At 43.1% G+C, this 24,434-nt stretch overlaps 1 protein-coding gene and 1 long non-coding RNA gene across 4 annotated transcripts in view; one reads left to right on the top strand and one right to left on the bottom strand.

The window, feature by feature from the left end:
* The first annotated feature begins 2,637 nt into the window (after positions 1 to 2,637).
* On the top strand, positions 2,638 to 7,953 carry LOC146202389 (uncharacterized). The gene is made up of 3 exons (XR_014702110.1): positions 2,638 to 2,770; positions 5,946 to 6,227; positions 7,648 to 7,953. It is a non-coding gene; the product is annotated as an uncharacterized LOC146202389 (long non-coding RNA).
* Positions 7,954 to 18,840: 10,887 nt separating this feature from the next.
* Positions 18,841 to 24,434, bottom strand: part of LOC146202388 (aldo-keto reductase family 1 member B1-like) — a 90,248-nt gene continuing 84,654 nt past the window's right edge. For 2 of the 3 annotated variants that reach the window (XM_084588144.1, XM_084588145.1), the window contains exons 10-11: positions 20,675 to 20,757; positions 18,841 to 19,110 (exon numbers count right to left, since the gene is read on the bottom strand). In XM_084588144.1, the coding sequence (XP_084444270.1) occupies positions 19,068 to 19,110; positions 20,675 to 20,757 (126 nt within the window). In that variant the 3' untranslated portion in view covers positions 18,841 to 19,067. Of the gene's footprint in view, positions 19,111 to 20,674; positions 20,758 to 23,854; positions 23,968 to 24,434 lie in introns of those variants that run through there. The other variant, XM_084588146.1, reaches the window with a different exon arrangement.

Raw genomic sequence — 24,434 nt, 5'->3', positions numbered from 1 at the left:
AGGGTCCTATGGGACCTCGTGCGCCAACTTTCGTTACCTTTCTCGTCGTTGAGGGCGCTCGGTTGACCTGTTCGTCTGTCATTTTCATCATCATCAAATCACAAATGAATATAAACAAACTGTACCCAAATTAAAAAAAAAAAAGATCTTTGCCCAAGTTATACTTCTAAAATTTTGCCTTTTTGTATTTTAGCGGAGAGTGTTTATTTTTATAATGTTTTTCTCTCGCTAGAAGACATACCATGGACATACCGCGATTCCGCTTTGTGCGACGGCAATACAGTTACTCGCTGCACATGCGCAGAACAGGTGCTTGTGCATTACAGCGTGGACAGATAAATAAACTATAACGACGAAGAAAAATGACAGAACTAATAGACGCTTCTTATTAACAGGTTTACCGTAGCGCCAGGTTACCCGTAGTGTTCGTTCCCTAGCGGCGAAGGCTATGAACTAGAAGGTGCGCGCTGGAGCAGTGCTATCTGTGCAGGTCTGTATTTCAGTCGGTCTTGGTTCTTCTACGATGTCTCGGATCAGTCCGGCTTTCCCGACGGACGGATCCCAGTCCCAAGGCCCATATTGGAGAAAAATGCGTCGAGTCCGTCGGATGAACCCCGCAGATCGGGTCCGTCCGCCGTACCCCTGAACAATATTTCCCGGATCCGTTCGACGTATCCTGAAGAAAAACGCACCGGGTTCGTCGGACGTACCTTTAAGACCATTGATCGGGTCCGACCGACGTACCTCGAGGTCTCCACTTTCCTTGTCTGCTGCGCGAGCTTGGCGAGCCATGGGCCTAGTGCGCTGGTATGGAGGCGCCACTGCTCCGGAACAAGTAGCGCCACCTCCCGCCGGCGCACCCATATGTGGTATGTCTGCTCGTCGGAGAGAGGCGGCGGAGTGAACGCGAAGTCTACTCTTCTCGGCAGAAACCTTGTTAGAAGAAAACGTTTGTCGGTCATTTCCTGCCTCCTGCCGCACGCGTACATAACAGACACATGTACCATGTGTGTGTGTTGAAAAATAAACCAAAAGCAAAGCGAAGAAAGCCGCTACCCATTCATGCCAGACCCGGCTGGTAGAAGGCCGCCGGCGCTTCGGGCGCAGCGCATCGTCGGCGCGGGAGCACTTCTACTGGCGGCTCTACGGGTTTTTTTCTTCTTTAAAATAGGAATTCGGAACCCGAACAATATGGTACTTTGAAAGTAAAGACATAAATAATACAAAAACTAAGCCAGTGTGCAATGCGCAGCACTGGCTTTTCCCCTCGGTAGCGGTGTATGTGTAGACGGCATGCTAGACCCCCAGAAGCGAGAGCCGAGAGCTGAGCTCCATTAGTCAATAGAAAGGCTCCTTGAAAAAAAAAAAAAAAAAAAAACCATTTTCCCCAAGACGGGACAAGCAGGCTGTATATGGAGATGTACCCTAAGGCGTCGGGCCTTACGTGCACGTGCTTTTTCGGCACTCGGCATTTCTACGGTAGTTTTTATTTTCTATTCGATGCGTCGAAACGAGTGGTGACGGTACAGTGCGCGGAAAAACAGCCATGGCTGAGCAAGCTCCACAGCGCGTGCTGTTCGGGGGATTTCGGGCGATCGGGAATGTTGAGACTTAATTTAAGAATAACTGCTTGGTGCGCGGTAAGAAACTGTACGCAGCCAGCACGTGCATGGAGTGCGCGGGGAACTTCACAGTGCAGAAGGGCCCTCGGATATCTTCAGAAAATGCGCTGCCGAAATGAAAACCGCCTTCTACGACGTCAGCTTGGAGGTAAGTTTTATTCGGCCCTTTCGGCATCTCTTCACCACATATGTAATTCTTTCTTTTTGTATGTAGTTGTTGGCGAACCCACGCAATATCACGGATGCCAGTTACGTCTGCAAGGCCGGGTGCCACTGTTAACGATACGACACATTGCTCTCGTATGATTTCCAAGAAAACCGCAAAAACAACTTGATTTTCGATTGCTTCCCGATGTTTTTTTTTTTTTTTATAACTATTATGACACCCATAAACACAAGAGCAGATCGAGCTGTTAGTTTAAAAGGACGTTTTCTCTTTGCGGGGAACCATAAACGTGCGACAAGTCAGAAAGCGCGCACTCCTGCAACGTGCTTCGCTCTCCATGTCGTGCTTCTACGTCTTCTACGTCAGGCTAAGCTTCCCAAAAGCGAGCGCCGAGAACAGCTGGAAACTATCATTAGGAAGTCGTTGGAAAAAAAAAAAAGTTCCCGTTGGGCAGGAAGGCTCCGCACTCTCTACAACACAGGCCGTGTCCGAAGGCCTGCCAGTTCTGGTTACAACAACTTTTAGTAGTTGTCACAACTTTTAGAGCTCAAGTTGGGTCCAGAAGTAAAAAAAAAAAAAAAAGACCCGTTTATTTTGTGTTTTTCGCGTGCTAGCGATTGCTCGTGCATGCTTGAAAAAACCTAGCGTGAAGTACTGTACAAAACAAAAAACGTGGGAAATGCGCAGCCTTAACGACAAGCAATGGGTGCGATATGAGATTCGAAATGACTAAGTAAGTACAGGCCCTTGTTTCAGTCGGTGTATATTTTTTTTATTCTTACGGGGACCCAAAAAGAAATCGGAACACAGCGTCGGTGCTACCCACGGTTGCGGATCCAGACAGCCGCGTTTTACAGCGGCGCCTCCCAGACGGCGCCACATGTTCGGCCAAAGCTGCAGCGCACCAGCCACCAGGCCCATATCGAACGCAAGTGCACGTCATTGTTCTTCTAGGCCTAAGCGTCGACGATGCAACGCCAAGGTATAGTGCTCTAGAAGATTGGGCAGTGTGTCGACCGCGCCGCGAAATGCATGGGAGCGGAGGGCCGCTTTTGCGATGACGGAGAAGCGCCGCAGCGCAGAGGGCGCCACCAGCAACTGGTGTGTCAGCCGTCCGGGCGCCCGCATGCGCGCTGTGCAGCAGGGTGGATACCGCGCGCACTGTACGTTCTTGTTTGCTTGTGCGTCGTCTCGAGCTGTTCGTGACAAGATTTTATAAATATGCCGGTTAATGGGGCTCAGTACTGTTAGCAATCAACTAATTTATTTTTCCTTTTGGCCGTCGGCAACACCTCGCGGAAGCAACATGTACAGGAGCTGGGCTCCGAAGAAAACAGCTTGGAGAGGGCGTACAAATTCAGACTCGCACACCACGCTTCACTCGCCGTACAGCTTGCTTTAGCCTTCCTGAAGCACCTAATTGACGTCCAGAAATGCACTCGTTTTGAAAAGAGGGCAGTGTGGAGACAGGATGTATGAAGAAGTCAAACATGCAACATGTGCGTTCGAGCGCTGACTAAAGCTGGCCACAGTAACCCCATTATCAAAACAGTCAAAAATAGTATAGTCCGTTGTTTCACGCGCCGACTATGCTGACTACAGTAAGTTACCTGAAGCCACAAGAAAAGTCGGCATTCAGTTCGAATGAATTAAATATGGACTACCCCGCATAGAGGTAGAGACATGAAAAACGAACGACACTAGGTAAACGGCTACTAAATAACTAAACACAGTGGGTCAGGAAAGGTGGAAGAAGTGGGAAGTAATGCACAGAAAAAAAAAAAAGAAAATAGACGTGTCGCCTACAAGGGAGGGAGAAAGGAGGCACGCAGCGCCGTGAAAAGAGCGACCGCGAATGTGAACAAACGTTTGGAATTGTCGTGCGGCGCAGCAAACGCACGACGGAGAAGAAAGCAGGCAGCTAAAGACGAAGAAAAATGGAGAAATATGACAGGCAATAAAAAAAGGGAAACAATCGAGCTTAAGAACTAAATGGAGGCCTGGGAATCAAGAAGAAAAAGGCTGCAAAAAGGCTGCACACAAAAAGGCTGCAATCGAACGCGTAGATATAAGCGTCGAAATTTAAGTCAACAGCTTCGTAAAACTGTACACTAATATAAGAACAAACCATTTTATTTTCTTTCCATAAATTGGAACATTGCTGTAATGGGTAGCTTTAAGTACCCAGAGATGCGCGCTATACTTAAGACATTTAATCTCAATGCATTATAGTTTGACAATGTCCTAATTGTTCCAGAAAATGTTTTCATTCTAGGTAGTTTTTATTCTGCGTGCTCAAGCAACCGGTAATATGTAAGTCATCGACCCCAAAAGATAGCTCTAGTCCTGTTTCGGTGCACATAAAAAAAGAAAAAAAAAAAAAGAATAGCTTTGAAGAAAAAAAAAAAAGAACGATAAAAAATAGAGGACGCAGAGGCTGTAGTGTACGCCTAATTCGCTTCCGCTACATAATTCTTCAGCGAAAGAGAGGTTGTGAGGTCGGCTCGGTTTTTCGCCACAACAAAATCAGCGCCATAGGCTCTAAGCTATAGTCGCAATTTACCCAAAAATTTGGCTCGGGTGTACGATCCTTTTGGACGCCTTTGCACTTGAGATTTTGCAACCTTCATCTAAAATGTGGAGGTTCAAAAATGTTACCTATTAGAGCACCAGGAAGCTCACACTTGAAATAATGAAAGTTCATGTGTTTTTGCGGCTTCGCTCTTTGCGAAGTAAGCGAACCACGACCAAGCGAAAATAATTGAATTCCCTTGGAGTATTCCACGTGTAATATCAACCTTGTTAACACTTATAGCCTGATTAGTTCTGCAAAGAGTACCCGCGGCAAATAGCCCGATTATAGTCCCGCAAGCAGTAGTTAGCGAGTTTATCCAGTCGATTACTCACATTTCCCATACCACACACTCGAAGAATAAACACGCATTAGTGTCCGCATCTGAATTCGGCCTTATACTAATTGCATCATGCATTTGGTGCCCGTCACCGTTTTCGCATTTTTCGTTTTCTTGCGGTGCGCGCCAAGAACTGCATCATATCTGCCAATACGACGCGCAATTATAAGTGTTCTTTTTTTTTTTTTGCTCTGTACCATTTGATGCCAATAAAGCGTCTGCTCTCAAGTGCCCACTATGAACGTATTCCCTCGTATACGTATGCGACAGGTTTAATTTTTCATATTTTATCTGAGGTATTGTCCTATAGCTGTACTTGACATTTTTTAAATCTAAACAGCTGGTTCACCCTTTGGTCAGCGGCACGTAAACAAATGTCCGCGATATATGTATTTGTTAATCACGAACAGAGAATAAATTTTTGAGTCACGTATATTTTCCTTTTTTTTTTTCTTTTTGCTGCTAAATACCGCAGTGCTTTACATTAGAACGGTAATAAATAAATGTGTTTTGCTCGCACACTGTATTTGTAATTTCTATAAGCGGTGATTATAGGGCACATAAAGAACACCTATTAAAGAGATATATTACAAATTACTGACGATTTAAGATAAACGTTGTTATGTATTAATAAGCACAAGCAGCAAAATGTAATCAGGTGTTCGTAAATAAGGTTCGTAAAAAATAAGCTGTTCCTAAGAGACCTTACGAAGCACAAGCTTTGATTCGCATGTATACTGTTATTCTCCACGTGTTAATAGCGCTCCTCGGCAATAGCCTTTATTCCCATACTGGAAGAACGAATGCAAAACATCACGCTTTGTTGAAAACATTAAGTACAAGCTCATTTGAATGATTTATGGCTGTCCGCGGGAAGAAATGTTGAAAGAGTTTGAAATAGCGATTCAAACATCGCGCGCTGCTCCGTAGGACTGCCCAAGCGAGCACGGCATCTCTAGATTATCGAAATGGAATGGCAGGGATGAGTTTAAGCACTTGTAATGAGTAGCCCCTTTATTAAATATCGCACCATTTGCGTAGCGTGTCAAAATAGCTCCAAAGAGAACTGCGCCCCTCCTCTGTACCCCCGCTATCCCTGCGGCCGCTACGCGCCGAGCGGCGAACGTGGCACCCCTGTTGCACGTCGCGCCCTCTCGCGGTAGTCGGCTCCTGTCATCGCAAAAGCGGCCCGCTCTCCGGCGCCGGTCGTCACACTGCCCAATATTCTAGAGCACTATAGCCAAGGTATGCGAGTCGGCCCAGGCCGCCCTGACTTGCCGCTTGCCCAACTCCATCGGTGCGGCTCCTGGCTCCAGCTCGCGGTGCAGAACCATCGTGTTGAAGGTGCCGAGTGCCGGTATAAAATTACCGCTCCGCTGACTTCCACGAGGCACCAGGACCACGGGAAGACGCTACCCTGCTGGCTACCACTTCCAACGCGGTCAAGCCCTACGGTCGCTTAAACAATTCGAGATGCGTTTGCGCCGCAGAACCGTCTGCACTGTACTTCCTGCGAACTGCAGGCGGGTGAGTTTGCTCCCATATCATTTCTGCTTACTTGGTTTGGTGCAGAGGTCGATTCCTTCTGCAAGTTGTTAGTTCGAAGCCTTTATGCAAGGCTTTCGGTCTGTGCGCCTATTCAGATGTATTCACCAGCTGCTGCGCTAAGAATCGAGATGGTTGTCCATTGGTGGGCAATGTAAAGTTTTGTATTCATGCCTTCTGCTCGGAAACAGCTCTCGGTTTTAGTTAAACAGCATGCAAATGAAAAGACAGCCGATTGCGATTCTGACTGACGACTGGCTAGAGATGGCAGTTCAATTTCCTTCATTTAAATGAAGCAAATTGAGGACGTTTATCCGTGAGCTAACAAAAATTAGAGCGCAGTGTCCATACCTTTTACTAGCAACTGCTGAAATTGTTGCTCTAAAGCAAGTATAGAGCATCAGGTGTGGACCGCAAAAGGGAAAAAGTGGAAATAAGGGGCTTGACTGCATGTGCTAGATACCCCAACAAGTATCTTTTGCCTTCTATATAAATTTGGAGGCTAACAAAATGGCTTGCCATATATCCTTTGAGAAGGATTTCACCTAGCATGATATTTTTGTTCACGGCGAATTCCGCATCCTTTCATTCGCAATTAAGGCTATTTATTATGATATATAGTGAACGAAGTAAATGATATTTCTCGAAACAGTGCGCAAAATAGCATGTCTTCAGCCATTTCTGTGCAGATACAGACTTCCATCAGGAGTAAAATTTTGTCCGCTATTTCAAGTGCAACATGTTCCTTGGAAATAAAGTTACTGCTGCAATTGTTCAGGGGTTCTTAATAAGCACTTCGATGCTAATGTTTTCATTAGTTGTCTGATTATTACAAAATTTTGCACATCCCTGCAGAAATTACCTGGCAATATTTTTATTATTTTGAAGTGAAAATGCATAAAATGGTTCTCCTAAAGGGCTGAATAACCTATTCAAGCGGGATATTATTTATTCTGGTGGAAACACCAATTCCCATCTGAAGCATTTAGCACAGGGGAGTACAGCGATCTGTGGATCTAAAAATGATAAAGAAAATATTAGTTGAAAAAATGCAAGAAATAGTGGGCTATGCAACAAGTGCGAATTCAAGGTACCTTCGCTGAGGTAAAGAAGAAATTCACAAGGGTAAGGTGTGCAGTGTGGAAAGCAATAAACCGATGGTCCCCGAGATAAATGCAATTGGATGTGACACACTTGTGTGGAGGAGTACATCTGTGGGGATAGAGTGGCCGCACAACGTGCTGAACAGATTTTATTGCAGGTAAGAGATGGCATTCACCCAAAAATGAGCATACATCCGATGATGGTTTTACGGAAATCAGTGAACATTGTGGGGTTTCCACTTACTTAACAGGAAATGAAACGGTCGCTTACACCAGCTGCTTTTGTTTACTTCACTTAGATGGGGATGACGAAGGCCTGTATGAGAGCAGCTTGAGCAAGAGCTAGCAGGATGGAAGTTCAGTCAAGGGAACTTCTCTGGACTCGATTACCTTGAGTTGAGAACTATGCCTGTGCCTGAGCAACTGTGGTCGGTCTCTTCATCGGTGCTGCGGGAGAGGAGGAGGCTTGAGACAGAGCTCCCGGGACCTTTGGTGATCTGCGAGCGACGCCACAGCTGTTGTATTTTGTAACAATTTGTAATATGACATTTTTAATTTAGCGTAACTGTGCGCTTATGTACAGTAATAAAAAATTGTATTATGTACATACTGGTTTCATCTAACGGCTCAGCTTTCATATTCGCCTCAGCTTTTTAAAAGCTGAGGTGAATGTTCTCTGCGTATGGGAGCAAAGCAGCGTGTGAGATGCTTAGGCATTGCCGAAGGGTTGACGCGATAGCGTGCTTGTCACATCTGGCAACTGTTGGCGCGATGCCAGGTCATGGTAACGGCAGCCTTTTTCGCAGAATGAGCCGTATCCGCAATACAGGGGTGGAAGCAGGCTCAAGCATTTTGGTGTAGCTTTGGGAGCAGTAGCAAAACCATTTTGGAGCATTTGAGTCAGGTTTTGGAGCCAGTTTCTAACGTCAAATGCCTCTGATAATCATAGTTTTCTCTTTCTAACAAAAAAATATGAAATCTCCAATCTGATTCCTTTTTATGCAAGTTCAGTGCCTCTCCAACTTCGCACTCATCTCTGACAAGACAAGCTGCCAACAACTTGGAACAGATTAGCAGTGTGCACGCTTGCTGGTGCGCTTCATAACTGAACACCTAGTGTGACCTAAAGCATTTGCCTAATGACAGATTCAAATGTCAAGTTTACCACTTCAATGCACTCAAGCAGTGCCACTAATTTGGAGCTCAGATCATTAGGCATGACATTTCTGCTATCTTGTGTATATCCTTTTTGATCCTATGCCTGCACTGATAAATTCGTGAACAAAAGTGCCTTCAGGAAATATAGATAGCACTGAAGGGTAGCCTTTTTGTCCTTAGCATTTTTACTTCACTGCCTGCTGTCTATAGTTCTATCATTCTTTGCTTGAGCAACACTGGTCTTGGCAATAGGTCTATATGGCTTTCCAACACTCTTGAGAAGCTTCCTAGTGATTGACACCTTTGGAATACCAACCCATAACGATTCAAGTATGATTTTGTCAGCCATAAGCCATAGGCCTAACAAGCCTGTCACTGACAAAGAGGCTCGATGAGTGCCTCCTTGTTCTCACATCAGAACTATTAGAATAACTCCCGCAGTTTTTGCAATCGGACAAGTTTTCTAATGGCTCACAGTAGTTTGCACTATCTACTTCGCTTACTGCTCTCTCTTCTCTCTCCACTGGCGATTCAAACGGCTGAAAGGTGGTGTTATGTCACACGCACAGTCCATTTTTTCACAATTGTTTCCCTTCAATTACCGGTGGTTCATACTAAATTTACTTGCCAACGAATATTTATTATACTCCATGCGTCCCTTCAATACAAAATTTTTACTTCCATTAAGTCCAGTGCAAGATGCGTTATATCTTTGCACCTGGTGCTGTGACATTCTTCCCGTCTTGTTCTAAATTTGATGGCAGAACATCGAGGAAGCGAGTTTGGAGCAGAATGGAGCAGCACTTCCACCTCTGGCTATAGCGTAAAATTACGCGAGGTTTAACTCTGCTTAAGCTATTGGTTTTTCATTGTTTTGCTTGCCAGTTTGGCATTCAGAGGCTGACACAAAGTTTGCCAAAGTGTTAAACATCTTTGGATGGTTGTTTGGTTTTATTTAATATTACATGTCAGCCAGCATTCTGCGCACTGTGGTTGTGCCTCCAAAACGCGGTACAACCATTTCTCAACACCTGATCTCGGATTGCCCTTTGCTTAGTTATCGAAAAGGTTATTTATTTATATTTATACAATACTGCAGGCCAAAAAAAGGCCTTGGCAGGAATGGGGCATAATCGAGCATTGTTATGCACACCTATGTATAGTACATTTTCCGTGGAAAGAAGAGAGCAGAAGGAAAGAACAAGAACACATTTTGGGAAATAACAAAAAATAGACGTTACTGCTTCAACAATTGTTGAATTGCGGAGAGGACATTTGTACCTTCAAACTCATGCGAAAGCAAACCATTCCACTCTGTTAAAGTCCTTGGGAAACATGAATATTTGAATTGGTTTGTGCGGGCAAATACAAGAGTTAGTTTATGAGGATGGTGACGCCTCGTCCTTCTTCCTGCCCGTGATGATTTCAACGAAAACCGCCTTAATGTCGCGAGAACTAATTTCATGTTCGATCACCGCTACGTTCCTTTTCACGAATGTAGTCACCCGGGATTTTTCTTTCCGTCCACTAGCAAGTCTAGACAATGAGGGTTGAAAATACAACAAAGGATTCATGATAATAGAGGTTGAAAAGAAATTTTATTCTTGCTAGCCTTCTCCGAGATGCTAAAGATTCGATTTCATTTATTCTTATCAACTGTGATGGTGAATCTTGTCTGTGGAAGCGGTTATATATGAAGTGTACCGCTGATCTTTGTACTTGCTCTAACTTATTAATATCCTGCTTTGTATAAGGATCCCAGACTCCGCCAGGCATATTCTACCTTGAAACGGACTAAACAATTGTATGCTAGATGCTTTACATCGGAAGTGCAGCGCTTGAGCTTATGTCTCAGTTGGCCTAGTTTGCAACGCGCAGATGAGTAGATGTCCTGAATATGGAAGGACCAGTTCAAGTGATTGCTAATTGTAACTCCTAAATATTTGAAGCTGTCGGTTTCAGTTATAAGGCTGTCCTTGATAGTGTATCGGTAAGAATGGTAGGTTTTTTTGGTCATGATGCGCATGAACACGGTTTTATTGATGTTAAGTTTCATTTCACACCAGTACGAAACAGCGTTAATACTTTAATTTAAAACCTCTTAATCGCTTGGATTATTAATAGCCTTGAAGAGCAGGCAGTCGTCCGCAAATAAACGAATATTCACACTTTCATCGTGATAGAGGCAGTCAAGTCATTCACATAAATTAAAAAAAGAAGAGGACCTAACACGCTTCCTTGTGGAACACCGGAGGTTACGGAAAGGCAGTCTGAATAATGGCCTTCAAGATCAACAAATTGCTGGCGCATGTCTAGATATGATGAAATCAAATTAGGCACAGTTTGAAGCATACCCAGCTCGAAAAGTTTATATAATAGACCGAAATGTGTAACGATGTCGAATGCTTAGCTAAAACCGAGAAATCAATTTGGCCGGCATTATCGAGCACCGAAGAAAAGAAATGTATTGTGGACACCGGTTGTGTAGTTGTCGACAGCCCTTTGCGAAAACCATGCTGAAAGGGGGAGAGAACATTGTTCTTATCTCTGAAGTCAGATATGTAGTTCGAAATTATGTTCCATAAGTTTGCATGTAGTGCTGGTGAGAGATATCGGGCGGTAGTTTGTTAACTGATCGCGGTTGCCTTTCTTGAAAACAGGCACAACACGGGCAAGCCTCCAGTCAGATGGAACATCGCCAGTAGAAAGTAATAAACGAAATATAATAACAAGAAAGTGTGCTAGAGATTCAGCGTAATGTCGCAGGAATACGTTTGGGATGCCATCAGGGCCACAAGATGATTTCGGCTTCAAATTGAGAAGCATTGAAAAAATTCCTTCATATGTTATGAATTCCGGGCTAACGCTGGTCGTGTTAATTTAAAAACTATGGTGGGGACAAGGATTCGAAAAAACTGACTGAAAGAAATGATTGAACTCCTTGGATATTTGTGACCTGTCGCGAAAAACGTTTTCGCCGACCTAGACATGATCGACGGTTCTGCGCCCTTCATGATTAAGGTGGCGCCAAAATTTGGCAGGGTTACTTTTGATAAATTCGGCTAATGTATTGGAATAAAAATAATGTTTGCAGACACAGTTTTTCTGCCAATGCGCGCCTTAGGTGTTGAAGTGCACAATTACTAGTCTTGGGTTTTTTAAGCCGTTTGACTTTGCGAATTAAATGAATTATTTTGCAGGTAATCCACGGAGTTTTTATTAAGTTTGTTCCATGGGTCATTCACGTCGCCCTCAGAAAAATTATCTAGGGCCATTTCAAGGTAACGAAGAACAGATTCACAGTTAGCCCTGGTAAAATCCATTATGATCTTCCTGCACCAAACTAGTGGGCATTTGGCTATAGGCATATTGCATGTAAACAGTACCAACTTGTGATCGGAGATGCCATCTGCTGCTTCAACACTAACATCACTCTGTGATCGGCTGTGGAAACTCAGATCTAATACTGAGGATGTTGTGCCCTGTACTCTAGTTGGAATATTAACAGCTTGTGTGAGATCACAAGACAACATAATGTCCAAGACAACGCTTTCATGAGGTGAGTTCGATAACAGGTTGGGTCAAGGGAATTCAGGTAAGTTAAGATCTCCAGCAATCATTAAAGGCCCACTGTCCCACCTCCGGTCGAAATTTTTATTTTCTTCCCCGGTGACTGTGAGGCTTCGTCCCCAGAACGCAAGGCCACAAAATGTTTTTGAAAAGAGTAACTAATAACGCAGTTACAGCCACTGCAATCACCCGATTCTGTCGTACTTCTCTCCTTCCTTTCTCTCGCAAATGTTTTTCACTCTCCTGCCCGAGGTCGTCTAGCCTCTGCAAGACAAATTCCCCTTCCTCCTCCGCATTTGGCGGGAGGTGGGGCGTGGCACTTCGCGTGCGTGAGAAAAAAAAAAACATCGGGCAAGGGAGCGTGCGCCGCTGGATTCAGTCTGGCCGTGGCAAAGGAAAAGCGCGCAGCCACCGGTAGACACCCATCCTTCACCCTCAGACAGCGAGACGGACCAACGGACGTCATTCTCGACAAATACATCATAGCTGCGGTTCGACGGGCCAGCGCAGGGAATGAGAAAGCTGGCTTCCCAAAGGAGAGCATAAGAGAGCTTTGATTTGTATTTTCGTTGCTTTGCAGCACGCGTCACTCTAGCATTTTGCACAGACTAGATCTCCGGTACCCGATTGAAACACTGGGCTCCTTCGCTTAAAAGGCCCTTCCCTGGACAGTGGCCCTTTAAACACTTTCTGCTGTACATCATAAGAATATCATGCTTTTTAATTAAAAAAATCAATGCTGGCGGAAGGAGGGCGGTACGTTGCAAACATTATAAACGAATCTCCATGGCAGTCAACTCGAAGACACAGACTTTCGTGATCATGATCGTGATCATCATCTATAATTGCACAACTGTTGTCCGTGGCATGTACACAGACATCATGCTGAATTCAGACTGCGTGAAATTGGAGGAGCAAGCTACTGCTTATTTGCGACCACGGGAGGAAAAATCTCATAATAGAGTATTTTAGTTTACCGTGATCTGCCACTGCGTGTTCAACTGCGCATGCCCAGATCTCCTTGACGCCGTTAGATGGCGCCACATACCGGATGGCGGCACATTGAGCTGCCGCGTCGGGACCAATCAGCTTGTGCGCCCTGCCCATGCGCGGTAAAGGGTCACGGTGGCGGATCGTGGATCCCGGTAAACTAAAACTCTCAAATAAATAATGGCAACATAAATACACATAAACAAAATGACAATAAGAATGCTTTGCAAGGCCTCACACACTCGCGCCACGCATATACTTTCATATGACTTTGCTGAAGCAGGGCTTTAATGGTGGGTGCTCTTCCATTACAGCTTACGACTCTATGCTGGGTGAGTATGTGGAAGAAAATAGAGGCACGAATTAGGCAATTAGTGATTACGCGAGCAGCAAAATACATGTACACAAGGAAGGATCCACAAGTACAGCTGCAGACAGGAGCCATCAACTCTGTCGTCCATACCTTTAAAATCTGAGCTAAGGGTCTGAAAATATTTGGTTTGATTTTAAAGATCAATGCCCTAAAAAAACATTGAGGATAGGGGACGGCACAGTGGAGGATTAACTCTTTCGTTACAGCGAGAAAATGGCAGTTTTTCATAGCTCTCTGAATATATATTTAGGCCAGCACAAATAATACCGTAACACATGCTGCAGCATGCAGAACTACGCATAATTGAATGCTTTCCGAAAACATGCAAAGCTCAAGAAGATCATGTTGTTTCGTACCAGTAATCATGAAAACATCAGCCTAACCAGGTGCACCTAACCACGTGACTCGCCAATTTTACGATACAAGTGCAGGCACTGCTCGATGCGTCACAAAGCTGTGGAAGAACTGGTTGCAGGTGCTAGTCGGGCTGTGAATCAAATACGCCAGGCCGAATCTGACCGTCCTGGAGATTTGTGCCGCCTGTTTACCCGTATTAAAGAAATTGTGGCTTAAAAAGGTGATGTGACCTCGACCACAAGGTGTCCACGCAAACGTGGGACAGATACTGTGCTTTCCTTTTTCCAAACACTAACTTGAAGAAATATCACAATTACGGATTGAAAAGGCACCGTTACAGGGGCTATCGCATCTGTTCTAAAGCCAAACTTTGAATGTCCCCCTAATTTAAGTTATCAAACCATACCCAACCTTGTTAAAGCACGAATAACCATGAGTAACACAGCGTTTTGCTCATATCACTAGCTTCAAGTCAAGATTGAAGATCCACAATTTTTTTTTTTTCATATACTTACACTGCCCCTGGCGTCATATTGCAGGGGAATTACAAACATTGCAAGTAATAGAAAAAAAAAAGTCTCAAAGTAGGGAAGGAGAGGGAAAGTGCAACTGTGTGAAGACACTGCTTGGCAGGTGTGTGCAGGGCAAAACTTTAGACGGATGTCTTTGCGGCTGCACCCCAACTTATGTCCTGATGACAAACTGCACTAGCATATTAAAGGTGGAACTACAGCCTAACGTGAAAACACTCACAAGGGAGGCAATAGGACACGAGGCTCTGTTGTCTCCCTTGTGCATGTTTTCATGTTAGGCAGTAGTTCCACCTTTAATATGCACGAACCAGCTCAGATTCAGATCATCCTGCACTGGCATGGCAGAGGGGTTTTAGCAGCTGTTTGCAAAGGGACCATGTGCACTGATATGCAGCCTGGAGTTTAAATATACATTCAGCACTACTGTATGCTTCAAATGGAGTGCACCTCTCAATCGTATGCTATGCTTGAAAGCCTTAAGAAAAATTTAGCTATCTCATGGCCTCAGTAAACATACACACTGCCTCAAGTTATCTACGTAGCTATCAAAAATATCACTTACTTTCACCTTACTGTGTCAAACACCTAAGCAAAACTGCTTGTAGCTGGCAACATAAAAAACTTGAAGGCACACTGGAATGTCATAGCATCACAAACCACATCTGTATCTGCTTTGGTGTGTCTGTGCCATTTTTTTACACTTTGGTGATGTTGCTAACATATTATTTCTTCAAATTTTTTTCCTTTTACCAAGAAATCTGCTGCAAGTGTTTTCTCACCCTAACTGGCTGCAATTAAATTTTGTAGTCATTTTTAAACATCTTTCTTAAATTAAATAAAACAGTCCTTTTTCTTCTTCAGACGTACACTGGTTGAAGCTGCGACCCAGTGGATGATGCCACAACCCTACACAACCTTGCCATGTAACCTGTTGACTCCAGTCTTCTAGACAACCTGCCGAATCTGCTATGAAATTCCAACTGTTTGAGATGTTGATGACATCACAAGGTCACATGACCTGGGTGCGTGACGACTGGCATTAAAGGCCCTGTTATCCAGAAAGTCCGCAATCCATGTTGTGAACCAAAAGTAACGATCACACCTCTGGCAGGTGGTAGTTACCATTGGGAGGTGACATGGCCAGGCTCTGAGAGGAGACGACGTGATCAGAGTGAGCTGGCAGGAAGTGCCAGCTTAGGCTGCTCCTTTCATATGGGAATAGAACCCTCCAGGACCCTTGAATCTTGAATCAGACAGGCCACTCCTAAGCCATGCGAGCATGTTCGTATCGCTTGGTTAGAGCGAGGCTTTAAATCTATGTAGACTTGGCTTTCACATTATGTGGTAGCTTATGAGTGCATGCAAATGAGTATGCGTGAGATAATAAAGACCCAAATTGTGGGATTACTGCTTAAACATGTAGCAAAGTGCATGTATGCGAACTTGTACACTATGAATTCAGTGTGCTATAGCATCATATAAGGCAAACAGAAGGGCTTACATACACCTCCTTGGGAGCCCATATTAACCCATTGAAACACTCATTTGTGTTTCCCCATGTAGACACTTTGATAGGAGCTCCTCTGAACATAGATCGCTGCACATAGCTTTCACCCTGTCCAGCAGATCATGTGGAAGCCCTCCTTTTTGGACATATTTCACTTGGCCAAGTGCTTCAACTAGTTTGTACCTGCACCAGCTGTTCGGTCCAGGGGGACACGACCGTGCCTTGGCTGTTCGTCAGTAGAACTGCAGTGAAAGAGGCTGGCCAGGTTGGCTTGTTTCATTGCCGAAAGGTTTCCCGCATTAGCTCTTATGGTAATCGATGGATGCACAGGATGAAACCTGGGAGAGGCATCATTTTAGCTATGCGACTGATGTACCCCCTCCTCCTTCAGACCTTTTGCGCACTACGGCAAAAATTGGCTGAAAGAATTTTACGACCTGTTCCCTCTAAAGAAAAAAAAAAAAACATAAGGCGATGACTTGTTTAGCTGCATATGTGCGTTAAAGCAGGTGAGCATTGTGAAGCAATTAGCTTACAGCATATTTACGATAGGCAGGTTGTTCCGATTCAAGAAATTTCATCACTCACAGATTCATTTGTATGTAAGTTAAGACATATTACATGAATGTTTTCAGTGATACTGAAGTAACAAAACTCCAACTAAATAAGCAAAGAACAAAAAGTTTAGTGCTTTTAAAGCGATGCAGCGTTTATTCAAAGGCAACTGGGAGGGAATCCTACGGTCAAGAATTTTGGTCCGGGCTTAAAGTCAGGGGAGTCTCAGGGGTGAGGGGGGAGGTTTGAGACCCTCCTCCAATATTGAAAAAGGGTCTGAGGCCTTCCTTCATGAGGACGGAAAGGTGGCATTATTTCTGAATGTTGAACATTTGTTTTCTTGTCAGTAATAGTCGAGAAATTTGGCTTCAATCGTTTCGAAAATTTTAGTGTGATGTTCAGGAAGGTTCGCAACTCATTTTCGAAAATCCGAGACGCAAGAATAAATGTTGAGTGAGCTACACACTGTCTGGAAGAACTCTGGGAGGCATGCCTTCACAACACGAATAAACTACTAGGCTACGCGGCAACAATGGCAAATGTAATGCACAGTCTCCACTCGGCAGTCTTCACGGCTAAACAAACCTTCTAGCTTCTACAAATATACACAACGGTTCTAAGCCTTTTAGAAGCTTTGTTCACCACGTCCAGTACTAAATTAGTGATGTTTTAGTTTGTATAACTTTTTTTCTCTTTTTATTCTGTATCCGTGCGGTCCCCTGTCAGTCCTTCGTTCGATATCATACTGCTGCTGTAAATACTGTTTTACCTCCAGGGCGACAAGAATGCTTTAAAACAGTATCGCACATAATATAGCATACATTACAATCACCGACGCTTCATATCACTGTTAACATTTTACTTCAGAAATCGTCAAGCACACTGGCAGAGTGTGCACGAATAGCTTGTTTCAGGTTTGCGTCGTAAACTGAACAAAAAATAACTTAAAAAATGACTTCTTCTCCTTGTATAAAACTTTGTCATAAACTGAACAAACAAAAAAATATTTAAAAATAGTTCTCTTTTGTATAAAACTACGTAAAACAGGCCACCAGGCATTTTCTCTCCCATATGTTCCTCTCCTTCAGAGCTCAAATAACTAGAGACCCCCCTTCGTTGGAGCCATACTTTAAGCACTGCCTAAACCATGCATGTGGTAGCCAGTAAACAAGGCTACAAATGGCAACTAGTTAGTTGGCTTGCCTTGGCACTGTAGACAGGTGATAAGTGCGAATGCCGCCACTTTTTGCCATTTCAAATTATCGATGCTTGGAGCCTGCATGACTACAAGTATCGTAATTGCGGAAGTATTAACGGCCATGTAAAAAAACGCATGTATGTCTCACCGTTTACAAGACGTACTTGCAAATTGTAAAAAGAAAAAAGTCTCCTACAGTGTTGAGCAACTTGATCTGAACCGGGCGAAGCCATGCAGAAAGCTTACGCATTGTTGACCCTTTTGTTGTGTAGAAAGTTTGACAATGGTGCTTACCTGGTTTGAGTGCATATGTTGAACCAGAACCCTTTGCGATGAAATTGAGACCGCGAAAGTTGCCAATGACAAGTTCTGACAAAATGTGGTGGCGCCATCTGGAATAGCTGGAGGAAGGCACCACAACCCTAAAGTGCTGAAGCAAATATAGTAAGTTTTCGTAGCGATGGTAGCTGGCGCTACCACTGCCATTCACCGGAAACTCTGTACTGGCGTTTTCGCTCCCTCAATCTCGCCGCAGATGGTTATGTTTTTTCACCATGTGTGCCCGAATCAAGTAAGCACCATTGTCAAACTTGCTATGCAACAAAAGGACCAATAATCTGGAAGCTTTCTGCATGGTTTCACAGCAAACGATCCTCTGGTCGAAGCGGGATAATTTTTCAATATGGTTCAGACAATCTTGCAAAACACTGTACATTGGAAAAAAAAAAGAAATGGTATGTTGCATATGTAAGTATGTAACAAAATATGGATGTAGTATGCAAGTTACGAATTCCAACTTGTCGAAATTAATTATATACGGTATATGCTTTACTTTTTCACCGTGCAGTTCAAACTGTAATAAAACTCATTTGGTTCATGATTGCTTCAGAGTTAAACAAAATGAACAGCCACATGAGCTTGATGTACTAGTTTATTTTCTTATGACAAGCAAAAACCTGCTACTTGTGGGTTAAAAAGGCCGTGACTAAAGCGGTGCACAAGTGGCTTTCACCTCACAAATTCTGTAGTAACTTTCAGGAGCAACACTTCTTTAGAAATGATTCTGTGTACACAGCCTTCGAAAATGCAGAATGACAGCAGGCAGCAATGCCTCCCGCTAAAGCAGGAGACAATACCTCCAATACAGAAAACTCATATTTAGTACTGGTATTTATCAAGACAAGGCCAACATCTAAGTGTGGAAAGTTAAGTTGGCAGTGCTGGTCTAATCACAACATCTCTGATGTGAAAAAAAGAAGAAAAAAAAAAAGGAAGCGCAGTTTTGTGCTACTTAGGTTTAAAAGAAGAGGACAAAGTAACTGTCACTGTCTTCACTGCATTGGTCACAATGTTTGTGCTTCTTTAGTGCTACAAGCATATATGTTCAGTATAAGCATGCTAAAATGGTTTTCAATATGCGAAGCAGCAGTGTAATTGATACGGCAGCACGAGGAAGAGCACACAGCATAGCTGCCAGTTTATGCTGCATCATGGAAAGGGTAGTACTTGTGCTTCAGTGACCTGGAAGAGTAAAACCAATGCCAAAACATCTTACTCTGGGACCCCTAAAAGAGCAGAAAAGCAAGACTGGTGGCAAGAAACAGATACTACAGAGAAATTGTACACGGTTCTTTCAGGATCCTGGCTTCTTAATACATTGTTAATAAATTTTAGCGTCACTGTGCTGAAAACACACAAACTATGGTGACCAAATCTGTATGGTAAATATTGATAAACAAGCATGGCAATGGTAGCATTAGCAACACGCTACTGTATCAGCTGTACGGATGTTAAAATTTTCCAATATATTATATATTCAAGCAGTACATCAAAAAGAGAACTGTGTGATTTATCCAAAATTAAAAGACTGTGAAGCTCCCCCATTTTAAATTTTATACAGTAGTTAGAGAAATTGTAAACTGGATTAAATGAGCCATAAGATGCAAATTTATATCACATAGCTGCTTTAGTATGAGATGCACTAATACTGTTACAGAGCATGTCGTGGGAACTGTGTCAGTTCCCACGAAGGGAGGTTCAAAAGTCTAGGCTTCTCTTTCCTTCAAGTTCAAAGTGGAACAAGGATATTAGAATAATCAGTAATCAAAGTGTGTCTATATTTGGCATCAAGAAAGAAGCTTTAATTAGCTGCTTAATATATTAAAAACTTCACACTAATATATCTCATCAATTGTTAATTGTCCAGCAGCAGTGTGGAAACCTGACATGATTATGCCAGCTAGAGGTCATGAAAAATATCTAAATTGTCACTTGCACACAATGCCATTGTGTAAGCTTACAGCTTAAAAAAATTGATTTCATGTGACCCCCATAGCCTTCACTGCTGTTTTGTTAAGCGATCAGAGTGCCATCACTCGACACCCACATCAAGGCACCTATAACAATACATAAAAAAAAAAAAACGTAATACACATTTTTTCATTAATTTTTTTTCCCACACACTATATGATCATGGAACTTGCTGCTCAAATTAGCCATTCCAGCGAATGAAACATGATTTCCAGAAGCATCAGAAAGGTAATGTTTAAATTATAACCATTGCTATCCATTTTTATCCAGTGTTGTTGAAAGAACAGTACTGAACTTTTGTCTTTTATTTACTTCTATTGACTGCAGCTTTCATTTTGAAGCCCACATGCTATTTACATAACATTTTTTGGAACCTGCCTGCACTGCCAAATTTCTTGTCTAGTTCCATGCACAATTAACCTAGAGCATGTTTGCTTAATAAAAAAAAATGTATATTCTAACTTACAAATATAATTATTGATGTTTTCTGTCTTACACCAACTATATCTATGCAGTGAAGGTAAGTTCTGCAACAGGGATAATATAAATGAATATCGTAGCAACCAACTTTAACATCTACCTGGAAAGTAGAACAACAAAACAACCTGCCGTGCCCAGATTGCTCGCTTACTCAAGGCATAACTCGGCATAACCCAGCAAAACCCCTGTTCAGTCCAGAAAATGCTCCACAACTACAGCAACAATGCAATCAAAGCCTGGCCACTGATAGACAGCTCTACCTGAATACCATGACATACTATTTGTTTTTTCTTACCAGGGCACAGTAACAAATCTGAAGTTTCTGTTGAAGCCATCTATGGTCTTCATCTCTTCAGGAGAAAGTTTGAAGTCAAAGATCTGTGCAGAAAAATAAAGGACAAACTGCTGAAAATCTTTTGGTGCTTACTTATCTACCTACATTTGAGACAGCTTTTGATTTCTATTTGACCTGTCAAAAATTTGAATAAATATCATCAAAACCTTTCATCAATATTACAGCAGCCCATGTTGCTCATATTAAACAAAGCAGATTTTTAAAGCTCTTTGAAACCACAGTTGGAAATGTGTGAACACAAAATTATTTATTGCAACTAGGAGCAAAAAAGAGCCATACAATTGTAAAATAAAAGTAGTCCTGTACTCTCTGACCACTTTTTATAATATCTCAAACCACCATATTTCATTTTTCCAGAATTCTGCAGACATCTGGTTGGTAGCCAATAAATGAAAACAGTTTTGCCTAGGCAGACACACTATGCATGGAAGCAAAGGGCCTGAATCAAGTGAAAACTGTGTAATGGGATGAATGAAAATGAACAGCAGGGTACAAAACACTTCACAAGTTGTCTGAAGTAAACATTTAATACTGCCAGCATTATGAATAAATAAAAAAAAATATGTTTACATTATAACTAATGCACCCATATACAAAAGACAACATTAAAAGTTTGTCATCATTCTTAAGGTATGACGAACTAGCACACTGGCATAGTATTTTGACCACTGTGTGCAGCTAGTCAGAGTTATGTGACAGACCAAATCAAAGACTTTCAACTTGAAAGCTCAAGGATGGTAGAAAATTTTCTGTCAACAAATCTCCTATTTTTCCCGCAACATTAGTTAAGAATTAGAGATGAGCAGCTGTTGAATGCTGGCTAGAAGTCCCACATTTGTGCCCTCTCTTTCTTCATGCAGCTTCTTCACAGTGATGCCAAACATTTTGATTGGAATGCTGAACATGTTGGTAACAAACCTAGTACGAGTAAATGGCAAGAAAATGGCATGCCACACATTTTGAAATAATGGCCATTAAAAAGTAACCTGAACAAGAATTCAATGCAGCCACTTGAGATGCACAGTGACGATCATAGGTGCAAAAACACAATTTCCTAATGGACCCTGCACAAAACTCTAGGAGTCAGCTTTCCTGCAGTGCCAAAACCCTTTCACAAGAGTGGCACATCCTGTTTTGGAGGCAGAAATTAGGTGCAGAGCGAGTGACTTCCAGAACCTGAATAAAGACATGTATCCTTCATGCATGCTTCTGCCAAGTGTTTCAGTTGTGAAGAAATGCTCTGCCAGGCTAATGCTGGGCACATCCAACACATCTGCTGTGTGCAGCAGTTAGTCTCTCTTTCTTTTTTTTTTTTTGAGGGGGGGGGGGGGGGGAGGGGGGCGGAAGCTCCATTTCTTGCATGCAAAGCTCAAGAAGGTCATGTTGTTTCGTACCAGTAACCATGAAAACATGAGCCTAACCGATTGACTCCTATCGCTCAGCAGGTGCACCTAACCACGTGACTCGCCATTCTTCCGATACAAGTGCAGGCACTGTTCGAGGCGTCACAAAGCTATGGAAGAACTGGTTGCAGGTGCTAGTCGTTGGGCTGTGAATCAAAGACGCTAGGCCGAATCTGACCGTCCTGGAGATGTGTGCCGCTTGTTTACCCGTATTAAAAAAATTGCGGCATAAAAAGGTGATGTGACCTTGACCACCAGGTGTCCACGTGGGACAGATACTGTGCTTTCCTTTCTACAAAAACTAACTTGAAGAAATATAAACACAATTACGGAATTAAAGGCAGCGTTACAGGGGCTATCGCATCTGTTCTAAAGGCAAACTTAGAATGTCCCCCTAATTCAAGCCATCAAACCATGCCTAACCTTGTTAAACCACGAACAACCATGAGTAACACAGCGTTTTGCTCATATCACTAGGTTCAAGTCAAGCTTGAAGTTCCACAACTTTTTTTTTTTCATATACTTACACTGCCCCTGGCATCATATTGCAGGGGAATTACAAACATTGCAAGTAATAGAAAAGTCACAAAGTAGGGAAGGAGAGGCAAAGTGCAGCTGTGTGAAGACACTGCTTGGCAGGTGTGTGCAGGGCAAAGGGAGGGGTTTTAGCAGCTGTTTGCAAAGGGACCAAGTGCACTGATATGCAGCCTATATGCTTCTAATGGAGTGCACCTCTCAATCGTAGGCTATGCTTGAAGGCCTTGAAAATATTTAGCTATCTCATGGCCTGACTACACATTATTCGCAAGCTTTGTCGAAAAAGCTCTCAATATAGGCTCTGTAATGCTGTTACCGTAGAAGCATTTTGTGCGTGTGCATTTCAAGTGCAGTAGAAACCACCCAACGTAGAGGTGACTGGTCTGGTATGCAAAGCATTCGACTATGGAGGCGTGGAGTGGTAGGTGTTGCTTGTATTGAGGTGGCTTTAGTCGCAACAAGGAAGGTGGCAGACAAACGTGCGTCGAGAGCAAGAGGGATACCCAGAAATTCTATGACTCTTATCCTATTCATGGTACTCATTTCAACAGGAAGCGCATATAAACGCCATTGTAGGTGTACGCGGACCCTGCATTCAGTGGCCTCGCTTTTTACCCGATTTCACCTTGCTGCCTAGAAAGCAAAATGCATATAATGATGGCGCTGAAAAGTGGCAATGATGGCCTACAGGGCTCATTTCTTTTCGAGCACCACTGGTAGATATCGATTTTGAACGAAATAATTTTTCAGCAGTGGCCGCTAGATAATCAGCATAATTTCGGCTTTATAGCATGAATGGCTACAACTTCCTGGGTACTACAAAGGCTACTGTTGCCCGATGTCGTCGCAAAATTCAGTGCATACTCCAAATTTAGTGTGCATGCGGTATTTTCAGGCTGCAAGCATTGCACACAAGGAATCGCGTGGAAGACAGACTTATTTTTTACAAGAAATGCTGCGCTCAAGGGTAGTCCACTCAAAGGCAATTCACATTTTACGCACAGTCCAGGTCACTGCTCCATGGTGATGCACTATATAAAATAACAATGCGAAATGCTCTCCAAAAACTGTTATAGCCTTGATACGAAGTTTTTCAATGCCAATTACGCAAGAAATCCGAGATAGTGCAGACTAACAGTGATAATTAAAGGAATACAAAAACAACAAGCAGCTCTAGTCATGTCGCTAGCGTTTTTATTCTTTGCATCCATTCTTCTCACACTGCTTTAAACGTTCATTATTATGCAGGTTCATGTATATGTTCATGCCGTCTTTGGTCACACAGGTCGAGTGCTGTGTGAAAGAAAGAAAATTGAAACTCAGCAACTGAATTTCTTTGTATGCGTGGACGTTATAATAAAATGTGATTATATAAAAAAACAGCAACTGAAACAGAATGGCACGCTAAAAGCAGCATGCGATGCGATAGGAAGCATAAATGTTGGGTAGGAGGCGCTTCTGTAAGCAGGGCATCCTCTGCCGCTACCACCTTTTGGACGTTTTCAGAGGTAGCCTCATGGCGTCGACACAATATGTGGAACTTGCAAATACACACTGCCTCATGTCATCTGTGCAGCTATTAAAAATCTCTCTTACTTTCATCTTACTGTGTCGAACACCTAGGCAGTACTGCTTGTTGCTGGCAACATAAAAAAAACTTGGAGGCACACCTAGGGCACTTTAAGAGTGGAATGTGATAGCATCACAAACCATACCTATAGCTGCTTTGGTGTTTCTGTATCATTTTTTTACACTTTGGT

Source organism: Amblyomma maculatum, chromosome 1 (assembly GCF_055883805.1).
Source record: "Amblyomma maculatum isolate TAMU_Amacu chromosome 1, ASM5588380v1, whole genome shotgun sequence".
Taxonomy (NCBI): domain Eukaryota; kingdom Metazoa; phylum Arthropoda; class Arachnida; order Ixodida; family Ixodidae; genus Amblyomma; species Amblyomma maculatum.
The sequence above is the reverse complement of the archived record's forward strand: the minus strand, read 5'-3'. Positions and strand labels throughout refer to the sequence as shown.